This window comes from Cibotium barometz, chromosome 42 (assembly GCF_041138505.1).
Source record: "Cibotium barometz isolate CiBa-2024 chromosome 42, ASM4113850v1, whole genome shotgun sequence".
In the NCBI taxonomy this organism is placed as follows: Eukaryota; Viridiplantae; Streptophyta; class Polypodiopsida; order Cyatheales; family Cibotiaceae; genus Cibotium; species Cibotium barometz.
The window spans coordinates 6,548,511-6,565,969 of NC_141087.1; the positions used below are offsets into that span (position 1 = coordinate 6,548,511).

At 45.6% G+C, this 17,459-nt stretch overlaps 1 protein-coding gene across 1 annotated transcript in view; it reads right to left on the reverse strand.

The window, feature by feature from the left end:
* The window catches only part of LOC147614118 (26S proteasome non-ATPase regulatory subunit 2 homolog A-like), a 97,439-nt gene that overhangs the window by 35,778 nt on the left and 44,202 nt on the right, over positions 1 to 17,459 (reverse strand). The window contains exons 3-6 of the mRNA XM_086780650.1: positions 2,646 to 2,766; positions 2,488 to 2,547; positions 2,313 to 2,380; positions 2,147 to 2,189 (exon numbers count right to left, since the gene is read on the reverse strand). Coding sequence (XP_086636776.1) covers positions 2,147 to 2,189; positions 2,313 to 2,380; positions 2,488 to 2,547; positions 2,646 to 2,766 — 292 coding nt within the window. The remainder of the gene's footprint in view (positions 1 to 2,146; positions 2,190 to 2,312; positions 2,381 to 2,487; positions 2,548 to 2,645; positions 2,767 to 17,459) is intronic.

A 17,459-nucleotide genomic window follows, 5' to 3' on the forward strand; every position in this document is an offset into this window, starting at 1 on the left:
TCAACACCCAAAAACCAGCATCCGGCAAGCTGGACTTGGATTCATTGGATTTGGATATTTGGTACTAGCCTGGTGAGACATACTTGTGGGTCATCCTCATGGTTTGCTCGACATCAGAGATCTTGTACCTCAACATCGACTTCGACTTGAATATCCTTCATCAGCATATCTGTTTGTTTTGTATTCATTGATTGTATTGATCCTGGCCAGCGTGCCTGTGGATTGTTCCTAAATAAATTCCTAAAAGGGGACGGAGCCTATTTCCTGCTCAATGTGGTGTACTGTGCAAGATCACTATTCACTTCTCTCTCTCCCCTCTCTCTCTATATCTTTATCTCTTGGACACTTGGTTGAGTCTGTAACTGCATGGCCCGCTGGGCTTACACTTTCAAGGTCCTCAAGGTTGCTTTAGCAGAGGCCCCTTATTTAGCACTTGCCTCATAGGATGATCCATTCCCAGTAATCACCAATGCTAGTAACATCGCCATTGGAGCTGTTTTCAGAATGGTCATCCAATTGCTTACATGTCTCGTAAGTTGATTCCCGCAAATAGGATTTACTCGATCTAACTCCTTGCCATGATCCAAGCCTTGAAGCATTGAAAACGTTTCTATATGGGCGCGATTTTGAGGTCCGTACTAATCATTGGGCTTTGCGCTGGCTTCAAACGATGCCAAGTAGGCCGACAACACTACCAGATCTTCTAGGCAAGGCCAACACAATGGCCGATGCATTAAGCCGGAAACGAATCGTTTCCTACATCCAATCCACATGGATGGAGCTCGCTGGTACAGGACTAAACGAGATGAGGCACTAGTAGGAGGATTCCAATGAGATTGGTACTCAGTCGAAACATGCATTGGACGCCACAAGACCATGCCATTTCTTGATACCGGATGGTTGGCATTTTCTACAAAAGTCGACACTGTGTCTTGAAGCAGTTTAAGGCAACTATTCTCCATGACACCCATGACACCATCACTAGTGGACATAGGGGCGTGAAATCAACATTGGAGAAAATTGAGAGGCAATTCTACTAGCCCAAAATGAGGAGGGATGTGTTCACATATGTGCACCATTGTTCAATTTGACAAAAGATGAAAGCATTGCATAGAAAGAAAACGGGTTTGTTACAACCATTACCAATTCCTAATGGCCCTTAATAGGATATCTGTATGAATTTTGTGATAAATTTGCCTCCCAATCCATGTAAGCATAACGCGCAATGTTTGACAGTGGTTGATCGTTTTAGCAAGTTTGTTATGCTTATTCCTTACAGGGCTAATGTGGCGGCCGAAGATGTCGCGAAATCGTTTATCCTGCTTTGGTACCCAATTGGTGGCATACCTAGGACCATTGTATCGGATCCCAATGCCAAGTTTACGAGTCATTTTTGGAGGGCGTTGTTTGATAATTTTGATACTAAGTTAAATTTTTCCAGTGCATTCCACCTACAGACGGACAGCTAGACAAGATTCACAATCAATTTACATTCAACGTGCTCAAGTGAAGCCTCATTAGACACCTAAAAAGTTGTGGGGCAGATGCATGTGACAAATAGCAAAAAGTGCAGCTTCTGTGCTAGCATAGTTTTACTACACACAAAAACTCACTCAAGAAGCTCAAGTTGCTTGACAAAGAATCATCCTTACCCAGGCCAAGCGATACCTCTGCATATAGTCTCCAAAGTGTTGGACATTGATGCGAGCTAAAACCCAGCCTCGAGACATGTTATTAATCAATTTTAAAGCCCCCATTAAGAGAGAGAGGGAAGGGGGGGGGGAGGCGGTTTGTGGTGGTGTTAGTAAAAGTAAGCAAAAGAGAACCCAAATCCCACATACAATGATGGTACAGGGCATCATTCTGCCAATTCATATCAAAAGATGAGCAGATGAATTTCCTGCCAATCAGCCCCCTGAGCTAGTCAATAAGTAACAATGCTACCGGCTAAAATAATATGCACCAGTTTGGGCAGCCCAGCCGAACCCTTCTCCTCACCTCACTCAATGCACTTGCAATCCTTACATGCACACTCCTCTTACTCATCTTTCGCAAATTCTTGGCCCACAAATCTCCTGCTAGGAGCATGAAAACAAATGTACCATATAGATTCCCATGTGAGAAGCTCCTGCAAAGTAGGATATACCTGACGATTTTGAAACTCAAGTCCTATTTCTCCAGCAAGATTCCTGCACAATATGCACGGATTAGGACTATCCTGCCAGAAATCTCAAGCTTTTATGTTGTCATGCCATATTTGTATCGAATCAAATGGTCTGCACAAATGGGAATAAGCACTCTCAAAGCATTACCTTACATACTCATGTCCCCAAGAACCAATGTCTCCCACAGATCCCCATAACCTGAACTTTAAACTTTCCTACAAAAACTCAGCAGAGTGCACATTAAAAAAAGTAAGGTAAGGATAGTTTACCCAAAACCACTATATAAATCCCATATGATGAGCAGAAAACGATATATAATTACCCTTTCCCCTTCCTCTGACATGGTCAATGCTAGGACTGAGATGATGTCAGCCAAGTATTTCTGAAACAAACCAATCAAGAGTGCAACTTTAAATGTCCTTAAGCCGGGCCAGAATTACAACCAAACAGAAGAGCATGGGCAGGACACATAACCAGTACCTTCAGGTCAATATCTGCCATAGTCTCATAAAACTTCTTTAAAGTTCCATAGTGCGGTCTTAAGAATTTGAGGGGTTTGGGCACAGAGGTCATTGAGCTGGTTGCAGTTCGAATTTCTTGCCTGTAGCCAGTCAAACAGAAAGTCAAAAGTTCGTATAGGGCTACTCTGAAGAATGCAACTTTATTAACTGGGCAAAACCACCCAAACCAGGTTTGTATTCTAACAAATCAAAAGTCAGAAAAAAATCCATTCATTTCATTACAATACAATGTGTGGACATGAAATGAAATCATTTCAAAGGGCATGCAGACTTTAAGGAGCTCTAGGATAATTTTGATTTGGGAGTTTCAAATGATTCAAGACTCATGGAGTGCCTCTCCTCATATGTAGTTTCCCTCTGAGAACACCCCACCATGGAGGAAGAAATTACATCCAAAACCCAAAGCGGGTCAAGGGAACTAACCTAGAGTTAGGTTAACCTGAGCACTCGAATAAGACATTTAAAGAGGAGGGCTAGTGGTTAAAAGAGGCATTAGGCTAATTATAGCTCCTGGTTTATAGGACTATATCAGGGGGTAGATGGATCATTCCAGCCCTAGACTCATGGGCCGGCCAAGACTACTCCCTGCAACAACACCTAGTGGTATGGGACCCCATGGCTTACTGCACATGTGAGCTATGTCTCTAGATGCTCCTAGACCACCAGCTCGGGTGAGATTGAGGGGCTCTATGATTGGGCAGTCAGCTAGATAGCAACTTAGCAAGTTTTAGCTCCTGGTTTATAAGAGGGCTAAATAAGTCGGTGCAGTTCAGAAGGATGGATGGGTCATTCCAGCCCTGGACTTCTGGCCTATCAAGGACTATTGCGTGCATACTGCATGCCAAGGCATAATGCACGTGTGAGCTATGTCTCTAGATGCTTCTAGACCTCCAGATCGGGGGTGAGCCTAAGGGGCTCTATGGTTGAGCGATAAGCTAGATGCCAAGTTCCTTGTGCTCCTCAATTAGAAGGCTAACCATATGTGGTCTTGCAAGATATGGTCCTAACATTGGTATCAAAGGCAAACCTCCTAGTAGAGAGCTTTCAAGGATTGAATTGATGTTATGTGATGTAAGGTCTCCATAGACCACACCCAAGGATTATCTGACCTAGAATCGAAACCCTATCGCGATTTCAGAGACGCGACATCATACGCATACGCATGACCGCAATAGATGGTCGACCAGTTTTAGCTGTAAACCAGACATCATACGCATCGTATGACCGCAATACATGGTCAACCAGTTTTAGCTGTAAACCAGAATTTTATTGCGAACCATTACGTCTTCCCTGTTTCATCCTTGCATATTCCCTCTGCTGAATCTTACCTCTCAACTCCACGGTGGAAAATCCTTCAACTACAGCTGCACCTATGGCGATAGAAACTTCGGGAGTATAGTCTGTGGCTCAACCTGGAGCTCATGGACTTGTGAACGAAGAGGTACGCTTGGCACTCAACCACATATGACAGCTGCATTTCAAGTACCATCTCAGTTTCTTGGTTTATGTGATGCCTTGTCTACTTTCAATGCTCTTCAACAACCATACAATCAGTCTGTGGGTTATCAGTAACTGCCTCTGCCTTCTCTTGCACCTTCACCTACTCCTCAACCTCCTGCCTGGCTAGCAACTCAGCACCCAACCGTAGGTTCAGTGCTTCGAACCACCCCTGAGCCTAAGGTATGATTGTTGCGAGCCTCCTTGATACCGATGGCCCCAACTGTAAAGCCTCCCAAGCTGCCTAACCTGCAATTAAGCCATAAAACCAACAGAGGAGACAAGAAAGAAAATAGGTCCCCCAACAACCCATAAGGGTAACTCAAAGCCCGCGAGATCAGCAGATCCATGACTGCAAAGGATTGTGGCTAGCGGCTCATCTCACCCAGCCATAGGCTCCATTCACAAGCCACCCGCCATGTAGCCTGCAGAAAAGGGGTTTCGCAAAACACTTTGACCATAAATGCAATTAAACACTTAAATTGACCACAGCCTTTAGCATAAGCCACTTAATTCCACAAAATTGTAACAGAGAATGTCCACATCTAACACCACTTGGCCGGAATGCCCCCCACCCCCCCCCCCCCCACACCCCGGCGCGGGAGTATCATATTACCCAAGGAGAAAAATTTCATGTACAAGCTTTGAGGGGCCTCACTCTCCCCACAAGAGATGTCGGATTATCCCTATACAACCATCATTCGATCAAAGGCACGGGCTCATCAAAATAAGCCCCAAAATACCATGAATGTGTGTAAACCACCTCTTCCCGTGAGGGTACTAATTTTCCCCATCACCACGGGTCTTCAAGGTGCCACCTGTGATAGAAAAACTCACCAATAGAGCTGGTATAGCAGGCACAATGAGGTAGTACATTGTTTGGTACAGCAAGTACAATGGCTAGAAATCATAAAACAATGATTAAATACCCTTGCCTTCACAATTTATTCGCGCTAGAAACCTTTAACACAGTCCCCAACAGCCGGTATACTTCATGGGCAGCCTGTAGCGGGTAAACTTCACAAAGTAAAGCATTTAATAGAAGCATGGAAAAGAAAAAGCAAATAATTTTGCAAATTAAAGTGTGGATTCATACACAAAAAATGGCAGTAAACAAGAACCTCATTGTTCATTATTCATTAGTTATAACATAGCTCTATAAGAGGTTTCTGTAAGTCCTGCACCTGCGAATAAAACGTATTTATGAAAGCAAGAGGAGATCCAAGGGGTTGAGGAACGGGTGATGCAGAGGAGGAGGTTGCACATAGCCCATGTACTGAGTATATGGGGCATGAAATTGAGAAAAAGCATTAGAAAATTTCAGATCCATACCTGTCTGCAATGTGGGTACAGGCTGTCCCACATACTGAGGAAACACGTGCTATTCCAGGCTGTTATATAGTATCACCACTATGTACAAACAACGGCAGCCCCAGATAGAGTCTCTGTAGGGTTAACTGGCGAGGTTTCGAGCATCTGTGTAGACATAGCCATGGAGTCTACATGCTCAGCCAAGTAAAAGGTACTTGTGTTGGAGAGTTCCAAAGAGCTGTAATAGTGGTGTAGAAGGTGGAAACAAGTATGGGCAAGTAGGTAAAAGATGCACTACAGAGAAATGACCAAAAACATGCTTCAAGGGGTGCCCAAATGCTTTCAACTGGTCGACTTCAGTATGGACAGCATGTACACGAGGCAGCCACTTCAAAAAAGCATGCTCAAGTCAAAATTAGCATCTCTTAAACATACAAAATCCAAAAATAGCATCTTAAATACATGCTATAGTTGGCCCAAGTTGCCTCAAAAAGCACCACAAACCTTCATCCACACATCTATCAGCCCTCCCTGTTGTGTGCCAGTTCAGGTCTGAACAGCCCCACCTCATGGGTCACCCTCCACACATGGGTACCGTCCATATGTCCGGGTGCCCACACCCAAGAAGGGCAACCTATTCAGTCCACTTCTGCAGCGCCCAACAGCAGCCAGCTCTCTCACTTTCTGTTGAGTCCATTTCATGCCGCACGGATGCTATTCCTCTCTTGCTACTATATACCCCTTACTTCTCTTCTCTATGGCAACCATAAGGGCTCTGTACAGCAGCTGATAATCAGCCCCAAGACCCACGCATGTCTCACAAAAACACGCATGAGCATGGCGACTATCCCTTTCTGCTAAAAACCCTAACAGTACATCTCACAAGAGAGTAAGATAGGAAAAAGACATACGTGCAAAAGCATGAAGTATACCTTCCTGCGAAAGCACCGCCTGCATAAAACTCAAAAAGCACAAGAAAAGCACCTCGCTTTCCTCTCTGCTTTTTCTCATGGATATGGAGGAGACAAACCTCTCCCACACATCCAAACCATGCTGACCTTCACCCTCAAGCCTGGTTACTCCCCGCCTTCCATCCAAGCGTCCCATACCACCCAGACCTTGGAAAGCAAAAAAGCAACCGAAAAACTTGAGCTCCGGAAGATCCAATCCGTGGATTTTCTCCACTCCTCCATAGCTTGTTTCAAGCTCAACCACACAGGTCTGGCTCTGATACCAATATAAAGCCTCGTAGGCTGCATACCCTATGATTAAGCCATAAAAACAACAAAGGAGACAAATAAGAAAATAGGTCCCCAAACAACCCAATAAGGGTCGTCAAATCAACAAATCCATGACCAAAGCATTGTGGCTAGCCCAACCCAGCCATAGGCTCCATTCAAGAGCCACCCACCGAGCTTGAGGTCCGAACTGCTGTGAGTTAGCCAAGCCCTGACAGCTATTGGGAATCAAGGTCTTACCTGTGCATGTGAACAGCCCTTAAAGGGGGGGGGGGTGTGTGTGTGTGTGTGTGTGTGAACCACCTCTTCCAAGGGGTCACCAAATAATACCTAGATATTTGTGTGAGTTTGACATTAGTATAGTGATGTCACAGAAGAACCTTTGTAAACCTATAAAGGTACATGTAACTTTGATTGAAAATCAATCAAGCAACTATCACATCAACAGTCGTGTTTTTCTCTCTCCCTTTACTGAGTGTTCGCCTTTCTCTCTCTTTACCCCTCTACTGTGCGATGCCATAGCCATAGCCTTCATTGCTTATGTAAATCTCCTCTAGCTCCCTATAGAGATCAGCATATATGGCCTCCTCATCTGGATCTCGCTCCTTGTGGGCACTCTTAAGAGTGTCCACTGTCAACTTGAACTCGTCAACATTCTCATGAAAGTAAAGTTCAAACATTTACAAATTATTAGACTCTAGTCATGGCACATGCATTTATAAATCATTATTAATGAGTTGAACTTTGAACTCTCGAGATCTCTACATGTTTGGAGATCTCCATGTCATGCATCTTCTCCACCATGCGCATGTTAGCACGGCAATATACAAGCTGCTCTAACTGCATGGTGCTGAGACGGTTTCATATCTTTGTGTGTACGAGTGAGTAGGAACTCCAGTTCCTCTCACATGCCCCCGAAGAGGAATCCTATGAAAAATAAGAGAGTTAGAAATTAGAATGTAAGAACTAGTTAGTAGTTACGACTCTAGAGACTAGAGTATACACCATATATTCAATAGTCACCTGTGACAAGACTCGCTAGTTAGTAGTTATGACACTAGAGACTAGAGTATACACCATATATTCAATAGTCACCTGTGACAAGACTCTCAAAGCCACTTTTTGTACGTGAGCCATTTGATAACCAAATGCCTCCCACCAAAAAAGTGGCCAGACCATTGACTCCCTACTCGAGCAAAGTGGGTTCATAAAAGCGGCTCCTCTCTAATCATTATACCGAATGAGCTCTTGGAGGAAGTCTTTACTCGTGGACGGGAAGTATCCTTGGCAAGTAGGCATCCCGATTGGAAAGTAGCTCCTCATCGCAAAGAGCTTTGGTACTTTGTAAGCAGGATGCAACAAGGCCGCAAGACCATGGATAGGTCTATGAATCCATCGCCACCTCCTCTCCACAAGCACCACGATCGAATCGCGTCGCGGAGTGAGTGGTGGCTCGGTGGGATCCCTAGAATGCAAAAATTTCACTTTAAGGTTAAGTCTTTAGACTTTAAGGAACAAGAAAGAGATGTGAAAACGAGATTTGAAAACATGGGACATGGGTTTAACGGTTTACCTAATCTCCTCCATAGGAGATTAGGTAAACGGTTAAGTCTTTAAGAAACAAGAAAGAGATGTGAAAACGAGATTTGAAAACATGGGACATGGGTTTAACCGTTTACCTAATCTCCTCCATAGGAGTGTCGGGGTCCTCCTCATCAAGCACGGTGGTCGCACGAATCTCCGCTAGAGCCTCTCGCATGAAGTGGGTGAGTAGCCCCAATGTGGAGCCCTCCATGTCGGCCATGCGCGAAACCCTATACAAGGGAGTCACCGCAATGACAATGGCACGCACCTCACGCCAAAAGGACTCTCTCATGCATAGCCGTTGAACGGCTTGGGCCTCGTCCGCACTAGCCACCAACTCCTCCCTTAGCCATGCGACGAAATCCGGGGAGACCACGGTCATCTGGAGCTTTGGTTGCACGTCGTATAGCCGCTCCAAGAGAAGCCACATGTAGGCAAACCGCGTGGAAGAGAGCTTCTTAAGCTTGAAGTCGCTTTGCTTGCGAAACATAGCGAGCACCTTTACCTTCTTTGTGAAGAAATTCACAATGGATAGGCCTTGTGCAACCACCCTCTTCATGAGTAGGTCTAGACAATGGGAGGCACAAGGAGTCCATACAATGGATGGGAACTCCGCCTCTACCAAACGCCCCATTTTATGCATTGTCCGTGATGACTTGAATGACATTTTCATGTCCGACCTACAAGTAACACAATGGCAATTTGACAAATGCAATGACATTCTTAGAAGTTAGAAGCTTGAACATAGTACATAGTACATACCTCTATGATGGTTGCCGGAGGTGATAATAGATAAAGTCCCCCGATGTTTTTTGCCCCGCCTTTCCGGTATCCACGGCGCGTAAGAAGTATGTGCCGAGAGCGCATGAAACAAGGATGTTCATGATACCTCTCTTCTTCCGATCACTCCATCCATCGGAGAGGATAGAGCAACCATACTTCGCCCATCCTTTCCACACGGGTGTGAGTTTGTCGTTGATCCTTCCCGCACGGGTGTGAGTTTGTCGTTGATCCTTTGCCTCTCATCATCAAGCGCGGTGGTGCGCATCTCATGGTAGGTGATACCATGCCATTCACCATGGGATGGCCCCACCTCCGCAATGGCCTTCACCATTTTGTGCCATCGTGGAACCTTGAGCACATTGAAGGAGAGATTGTAATCTATCACCGTGCGTGCAATCTCCTCATTCGCGGCTTTCATCTTCGCTTTCACATAGGTGAGGTTGTTAATGTTTGCACCGATGGTGGTTTGCCTCAAAACCGGAGAGCTCTCCTCCCTTGGCCTCTTTGATTGGAAGTTGGAACCGCCTGAGACAGAGCCCGAGCCGGATGGGATGGCCGAAGGAGTCACGCATGCAGAGGTGCCGGACATGGAAGCTCCCCCACGTCCACCTTTGCCTTGGTTGTTGCGGATGAGCGAGTACTTCTTCACTAAACCATCCGCAATTTCTTGGGGAATCTCCTTGCACGGTGCCACTTCCCCACCAAGCTTGGACACATGTGCAAGGAGCCTTGTGACGTTACTTGTGTAACCCTCCCCACAAAAGTTACACGTCCATTTCCATGACCCCGAATTACCGGTAGGTTTCTCACCGGTGGTGGTGTATAAGGCAAAAGCCTCATGCTTTTCCTTTCCTCCGGACCTCATTGCCAAAGTGGCAAAGTCTAAAGAGAGCGAGCAAGCTTGAGAGAAAGAAAGAAAGACAGAAAGATATATTAACGTCTACGAGAGGCCTAAAGTCGGCCTATGAGACAAAAAATAATAATACAACTGTGTTCTTCCGGTCATCGGAAGAAAATAAACAAAAGAAAAAGTGTGCATGTGTCTGGATACAACTGTGAATCATCATGGATCGGTGGAGCCCATATACAAACAATATAAGGGGGGTGGGGATGTGGATGGAGTGCTAAGGCAAGATGCATCTCTATATGCTGAAGGGGTAGTACAAGCATGCTATGCAGATCTATGTCTAACTCCATCCAGTGCCATAAGAGGGATATAAGATATCATACATCGCCGATGCTGAGGCTGTGAATGGCATGAACATGTACCCTGAGTCTGAATGAAAGAGAGGGAAAGAGAGCTTGAGAGAGAGAGATAGCCTAGAGGGAGAGGCTAGAGCCTCAGCTCTAGGTAGTAGGCCGAGAGAGAGAGAGAGAGAGAGAGAGAGAGAGAGAGAGAGAGCTTGGGAGATAGATAGAGCCTTGAGAGAGAGAGAGAGCTTGAGAGAGCTTGAGAGCTTGGGAGATAGATAGAGCCTTGAGAGAGAGAGAGAGAGCTTGGGAGATAGATAGAGCCTTGAGAGAGAGAGAGAGAGAGAGAGCTTGAGAGCTCTTATACAAGGGCCAAGCCTCAAGGCTCTAGAGACTAGCATGGAGGTGAAAGCCTAGGCCCTAAAGGGATCCAGGGCCAAGGCCATGTGGCCCATCATGATGAAAAAACGGCTACAACAAACGGGAGACGCGGAAAAACAGACGAAAAAAACGATCAAAAACGGGCCCCAAAAAAAAAGGATAAAAAACGGGCAGTTTTTTTCAAGACCGTTTCGGTGCTCGTACGGTACAAAACGGTATGGCGGTATGACGGTACGGCCGTTTCGCTGGACCGAAACGTCCAACGGCGTCAAAACCGTTTCCGAACAATTTCGCACTACTCGTTTCGCATCGTCCCGTACTTTTCGTGCCTATGCTGCGGTACACGTCCCGCAGACAACTATGCCGTATCTCAACATGGGGACAACCCCTGTGACTGGCATCATTTTAGGAACAAAAGGTGATGCATTAAGCATAGATACATGTGCCCTGTAAGCATGAGGCACGGCTGGCCCCTCAACACACATTGGAGCATTTTCACCCATTGCTTCTCCCTCACGAGCACACTCGAAGGCATGAGTGACATGAGAGATACATGGAATACCTGCACCAATAGAAAATTGCAGCCCATGTTGCATGTGTTGTGCATGCACATTTTCAGCCGGCAATGGCATTTAACATACATTTTGACCACTGCCATAAACATTGTATCCTTCACGGGCTACATAAGGTACTCCTGCATGGGGTGAAGTTGCCGATGGTTCCTTTTCAATACCATGAGGATTCATCCTCTTAGACATAAGGTCTTGTTTGGGCACCTGTGGAGATACCAAGGCATGTGGGATGGTTACTTTTCTGCATAGGCATTCTCGGTATGAGCCAAGTATGCATGTGTTGCATCATCCCTCGATTGCATATGCAACTCTTCAGCAATTATTAATTGCATGATCCATTATAATATTCAGCTTTCTTGGTCTTCAAAGTTCAAACAATCATGTACCAATGGATCCTCGCAGTGGTACAGCTTCAATTCTTTTTGTTGTGCATAAAGAAGAGCCTACATACGAGTAAGTTCAACCCTTAAGGCTATGGACTCTTCTTCCTGCATTTTCTCTTTGCCATGGGACGACTGTGCCACATGTTCCTGTTCCCTAATGTGCACCACATGAGTTTACTCATCCTCTAAAGCATTGGAAGCATGCATTTCATTGTCCCCACCTCTTGTGTTGGCATCTTCAACATTCACTGTATGGTTGTCCATAGTGTTCTAAGTGTAGAGATAGCTAGTGTTCATGGTGATCGTCTTTCACAATAGAAGTGAAAGAGAACCATATGCTCTCATACCAATGTAACTTGGTAGAACACAATGCTAATCAATACACTTAAATACACCAAGATTTAATGGACAACATGCTCAATACAAGACGTAATTTGCTAAATTGACAAGAGATGCATAATGAGCCGGAATGGCCGGCCTGCCCCTCTCTCAAATAAAGTATATTGATTTTTAGAGAATCAAGTACATAGTGTCATGGGCATTTCTGACCAGATTTCCATACCAATGCATATGAATACAGTATTGCAAACAAGGTGGTGTCGGTGTAGACTTGCAACTCACACTACCCTCACAAGTGCCCATGTTCCCTACCATCTGCTCTCTATTGTTCCACCAACACAACTCACACTACCCTCACAAGTGTCCATGTTCCCTACCATCTGCTCTCTATTGTTCCACCAACACATGGTAGCAACAATCTGGAAGAGAGCACGTAGGATAAGAGAACACTACACAGGGTATGTGACCATGGAGTGCAGTTCCTCCCTCCTGCTACTTGCTTCCATATTTAAGCATCAAAGCTTACCAATTGCAAGTGGAATCGATGACATCGGAAATCTTCGCGATGGAAGCATTTGGAGTGTTGAAATTTTCAATTTGTCGCGATCCTTCACAACAAAAGTCTTCAAGAGGATGAAGAGAACCCTGGGAAAGCTTCCCCTATGATTCAACTTGAGAAAGAAAGGCTAAAATTAGGATTTTCAACAAAAAGACCAAAAATTACAGCAAAAATAAGAGATGTTTTTTCTGAATTTCAGTCATTAGGAGTGTGTGGGAGAGTGAACATGTCACATGCGGAAGATTCGGAGAAGAATCGGTAACTTCAATACTCAGATATCATCACTCTTTTTGCGACGGAAATTAACGCACAAACTGAAAGGAGATGTCTTGAAAATAGAGAGACGGAGAGAGATGGAGAGGATACAATATTGGGTCCCAAATACCCTCTGTACAGCCCCCACCACGGATGGTGTATTTGCTTTATTAGAATGATGTAAATCTGAAAGAAAATACAGAAATCTTGGACCTTTCTTGGCTGGGAATTCCCTGCCCTTGACCTGAAATCCTTCACCCCTTTGCTTAGCACCCTCTTGGCTTGTCTAGCTTCTTATGCTTGAGCTCTTGGTGAGAAAATGAGATGATTGAATGGGATTGTGGACTCGACCTTTTATACTACCCCTACTACAGCAGTCGGCCAGTACAACACCAGGCGACCAACAATAAATATTCCCACGACTGCATTTCCAGCATTAAATGCTGAAAATATTCACATAAAATGCTGCGTTTTTTTCCTAACATGCTGGGCATGTTGTTGGGTTTTATGCTGTGTATGCACCCAGAGGAGTGCTAGTGATCATCAGTAGGTTACTGGGGCACTTTTTACTTCAGTTAGTGGAGGTTTTTTCCCCCAGTTTAGTTCAGTTTCACTTATATGCAGTTTATAAGTGTTTTGGTCCACCCGGCACATTTATGGCCGGACATGTGAACACTTATCCTTAAGGGTCACTATCATGTGGCTATTGTACTTGATTTTTGATCATTGAAGTATATTGGAAGTCGTGTACTCCTCTCTCTGGTTTTCCACGCTTGCTTGAACCTGTGTAAACCCTAACCCTAATCCTCATTGTCTTCAATTGGTATCAGAGCATTGAAGCTCTACACAGCCCTGCCCGTACACTGCCAAGCCTTTGCTGTATCTGCCCGTACAGCATACGTACATTCAGCCTGCGCTGCCTGCATCGCCTTCAGTAGCTGTACCAGCCCGTACAGTCAAGCGCAGCCACCTACATCACCTGTACGCCGTCAGGTAACCTCTGCGCCTGCTGCCCGTAAAACTAGTCGCCTTCAGTCGGGTACTGCAAGTCGTCGCCTACAACTACTGTAGAGCGCCGCCTTCAGCCCGTGTACTTGTGCGCCACCTGCAAGACGCCGCTTGCAGCCCCAGTCAGCGCTATTCAGCGTACGTGTACTCCTCTCTCTGGTTTTCCACGCTTGCTTGAACCTGTGTAAACCCTAACCCTAACCCTCATTGTCTTCATGATGCGCCTGCTTCTGATTGGCTGGACAAGGCTTTTGCAAACATCATTAGGACTGGGCTGCCCCATACTTGCCCTACAGCCATATAAAGGCTGCATTCTCCTGAAATCTGCCTTTAGCTTGCCCCTATAGGGCTGTCCTACAGCCCCTCCATGGCTGGTGGGTTGAGCCAAGGCCTTCCTGGCCCTCATGGGGGTGGTTCCACACCATCCCCATGCCCACACAAAGACCCAGGGTGGCCCTATGGGCTGGCTTCTTGTTCTAAACGTAAACCCTAACTAACTACTCAGTGATTTGGCATCCGATACCATACCAGATACACAGAATCACTGACATCATTCTAGAGGGAGACTCACAGCACGGACTGGCACTGATTCATGTGCAAGACAGTGCACACCTGACCTTGGACTCATGTGCAGGACAGTGCACACTTGACCTTGGACTCATGTGCAGGACAATGCACACCTGACCTCGGACGACTGAGATGGATCCCTCGCTGACTCATCCCGGACTGGGCTCACATGGGACTAGTTCACCATCCCAGGTCCTGCACCTTCTGTACAGATATGTCTACGTGGCATCCAAGTGCGGGATGCACATGACATCCCCTTCTGCTTAACTTGACGAAAGCTGCATAGCCTCCAAATAATCCGTCAATAACGCCGGATAGTCTTCGAAAAACTCTTTGTCAAGCCATACCGCTTTGTGGATCCCTCGGTCCTGAAACTTCGTGAGGAAATGTCTTAGTCTTTGGCCTGAGCCATGCTTGAAACGGTGCAGAAGGATCTCTTCTGGAACCATAACTTCTGCTTCATCAACAATATCTGGTTCCACTTCGTCTTTGACTTCTGAAGGGATAGGACCTACATATGGCTTTAACCAACTGACGTGAAACACATCGTGCATAATCCAACTCGGAGATAGCTTTAACTGCATAGACACCTCATTAATCTTTTTCCTGATGAAAAAAGGTCCAAAGCTCCTGAAAGACAACTTTGGACATCGCTTGCCCACCTGTTTCAATCTTTGCTTCATAATCCGAAGATAAACCCAATCCCCTTCCGAAAACTTCATATCCCTTCGGGCTTTATTGGCCTGTTGAGTGTAGGCCTCTTGCGCTTTAGCCAATCTGTCTTTTACTCACTCTAAAATCTCCTGGTAAGACTCCGTCACTCTGTTTGCTTCAGGTACTCAAGACGAGGTCCTGGTCAACAATGACTGGAAAGGTCTTCCAAATATTGCCTCATATGGAGTCCTGCCAATAGCTGAAGAAAAAGAATCATTCAAAACAGCTTGAACTAAAGACAAATATGATTTCCACTTACCTTGCTGATCGTGGACATAACACTTCAGCACATCAAAGGCCAACTGGTTGTATATCTCTGTCTGGCCGTCCGTCTGTGGGTGGAATGCACTGGAAAAATTCAACTTAGTACCAAAGTTATCAAACAATGCCCTCCAAAAATGACTGGTAAACTTGGCATCTCGGTCTGACACTATGGTCCTAGGAATCCCGCCAATCGGGTACCAATGCCGAATGAACAACTGGGCAACATCCTCGGCGGTCACATTGGCCCTGCAAGGAATAAGCATAACAAATTTGCTAAATCTATCAACAATAGTTAAGCACTGCGTATTACGCTTACTCGGACTGGGAGGCAGATTCGTAACAAAGTCCATGGAAATGTCTTGGAAAGGACCCTCCGGAATTGGCAAGGACTGTAACAACCCTATCTCTTTCCACGAGGAGCTTTCACCTTTTGACAAATGTCACAGCGTTGTACATATGTAAACACATCACGCCTCATCTTTGGCCAATAGTATTGCCGTTCCAATTTCTCTAGAGTCGAATTCATGCCCCTATGACCACCTGTAATGGCGTCATGGGCATCATGGAGAAGAGCGACCTTGAACAACTTCATGACACATAGTCAGCCTTTGTAGAAAAGCCAACCATTGTGTATCAGAAAGTGGCATGGTCCTGCGGCATCCAATCCATGTTCCCACTTTGTACCGAATTCCTCAAAATCCGCATACGTGTGCTTCATGTCATCTAGTGCTGTACCAACAAGATCAAGTCTGGTGGTCTGAATTGTAGACACTTGTCCCTTCTTGCTCAAAGCATCGGCCATTGGATTGGCCTTTCCTGGAAGGTACTCAATCATACCACCGAATTGCTGGAATATTTGACTCCAGCGGTGTTGTCGATCACTGCACTGTGCACTTGGCATTCTCTGAATCCAACGTAATGCCTGATGATTAGTGCGAACCTCGAAGTCACGGCCATATAGAAAATGTTTCCAATGTTTCAAGGCCTGTATAACTGCTAGGAGTTAACGATCATAGAGTGAATAGTTTTTCTCAGCGGGTAGTAACTTACGAGACATGTAAGCTACTGGATGACCATTCTGTTGCAATACACCTCCAATTGAAATGTTACTCGCATCGATGATCACCTGAAATGGGTCGTCCCACGAGGCAAGTGCTAAACAAGGCACTTCTGACAAAGCCACCTTGAGGTTCTAGAATGCCTCCAACGCTCGTGGAGTCATTCGAATCTTTTGCCTTCTTGTCTTCACTCCCTTTAGCAGATCGATGAGATCTGTGGAGAGGCAGAAAACTTGTCAATGTGGGTGGAGTATGCCTGGCATATACCCACAAAGGATCTAATGTCATAGGCCATGAGGTACTTCCCAGTTGACAATCTCGACCACTTTAGCCGAATCAAGTCGAATGCCTTCAGCACTAATTATATATCCCAAGTAATAATGCACCTGGAACAAATAAAATTCCGACTTCTTTTCATTGACGTAGAGCTCGTTGCTTTCCAGCAACTTAAGGACTTTCTCCACATCAATGTCATGCTGCTCAACCATAGCTGAAAATACGAGTGTCGTCCAAAAATATGAACACACACTTTCCAATCAAATCCCGGAAAACACGCATCATCATGCGGTTAAATGTAGCTGGGGCATTCGTTAAGCCAAATGGCATGACCACAAATTCATAGTGGGCCCGTTCTATACGGAAGGCTGTCTTGGGGATGTCCCCCTCCACAATCCGCACCTGGTGGTATCCACTCTTTAAATCCAGTTTCGAGAACACCTTTGCTCCATTCAGCCTCTCGAGAATATAGTCAATTCGAGGCATCGAAAATCTGCTCTTGATAGTCAGCTTGTTGGGTGCACGATAATCGACACACAAACAGGAAGACCCATCTTTCTTCTTGACAAATAAGATCAGTGCTGCAAATGGCGACACGCTCCGGCGGATGAAGCCATATTGCAACAATTCTTGGAGTTGGCGGTCCAACTCCGATTCCATTGCCTTGGAAAGGCGATACGGAAACTTGCTCGAGGATTCCGAACCTGGGAGGAGGTCAATCTTGTGGTCCTCCGGTCTGGACGGGGGGAGCTAGGGAGGAAGGCTGTCCCGAAGAAAAATCTTCTAGAACTTT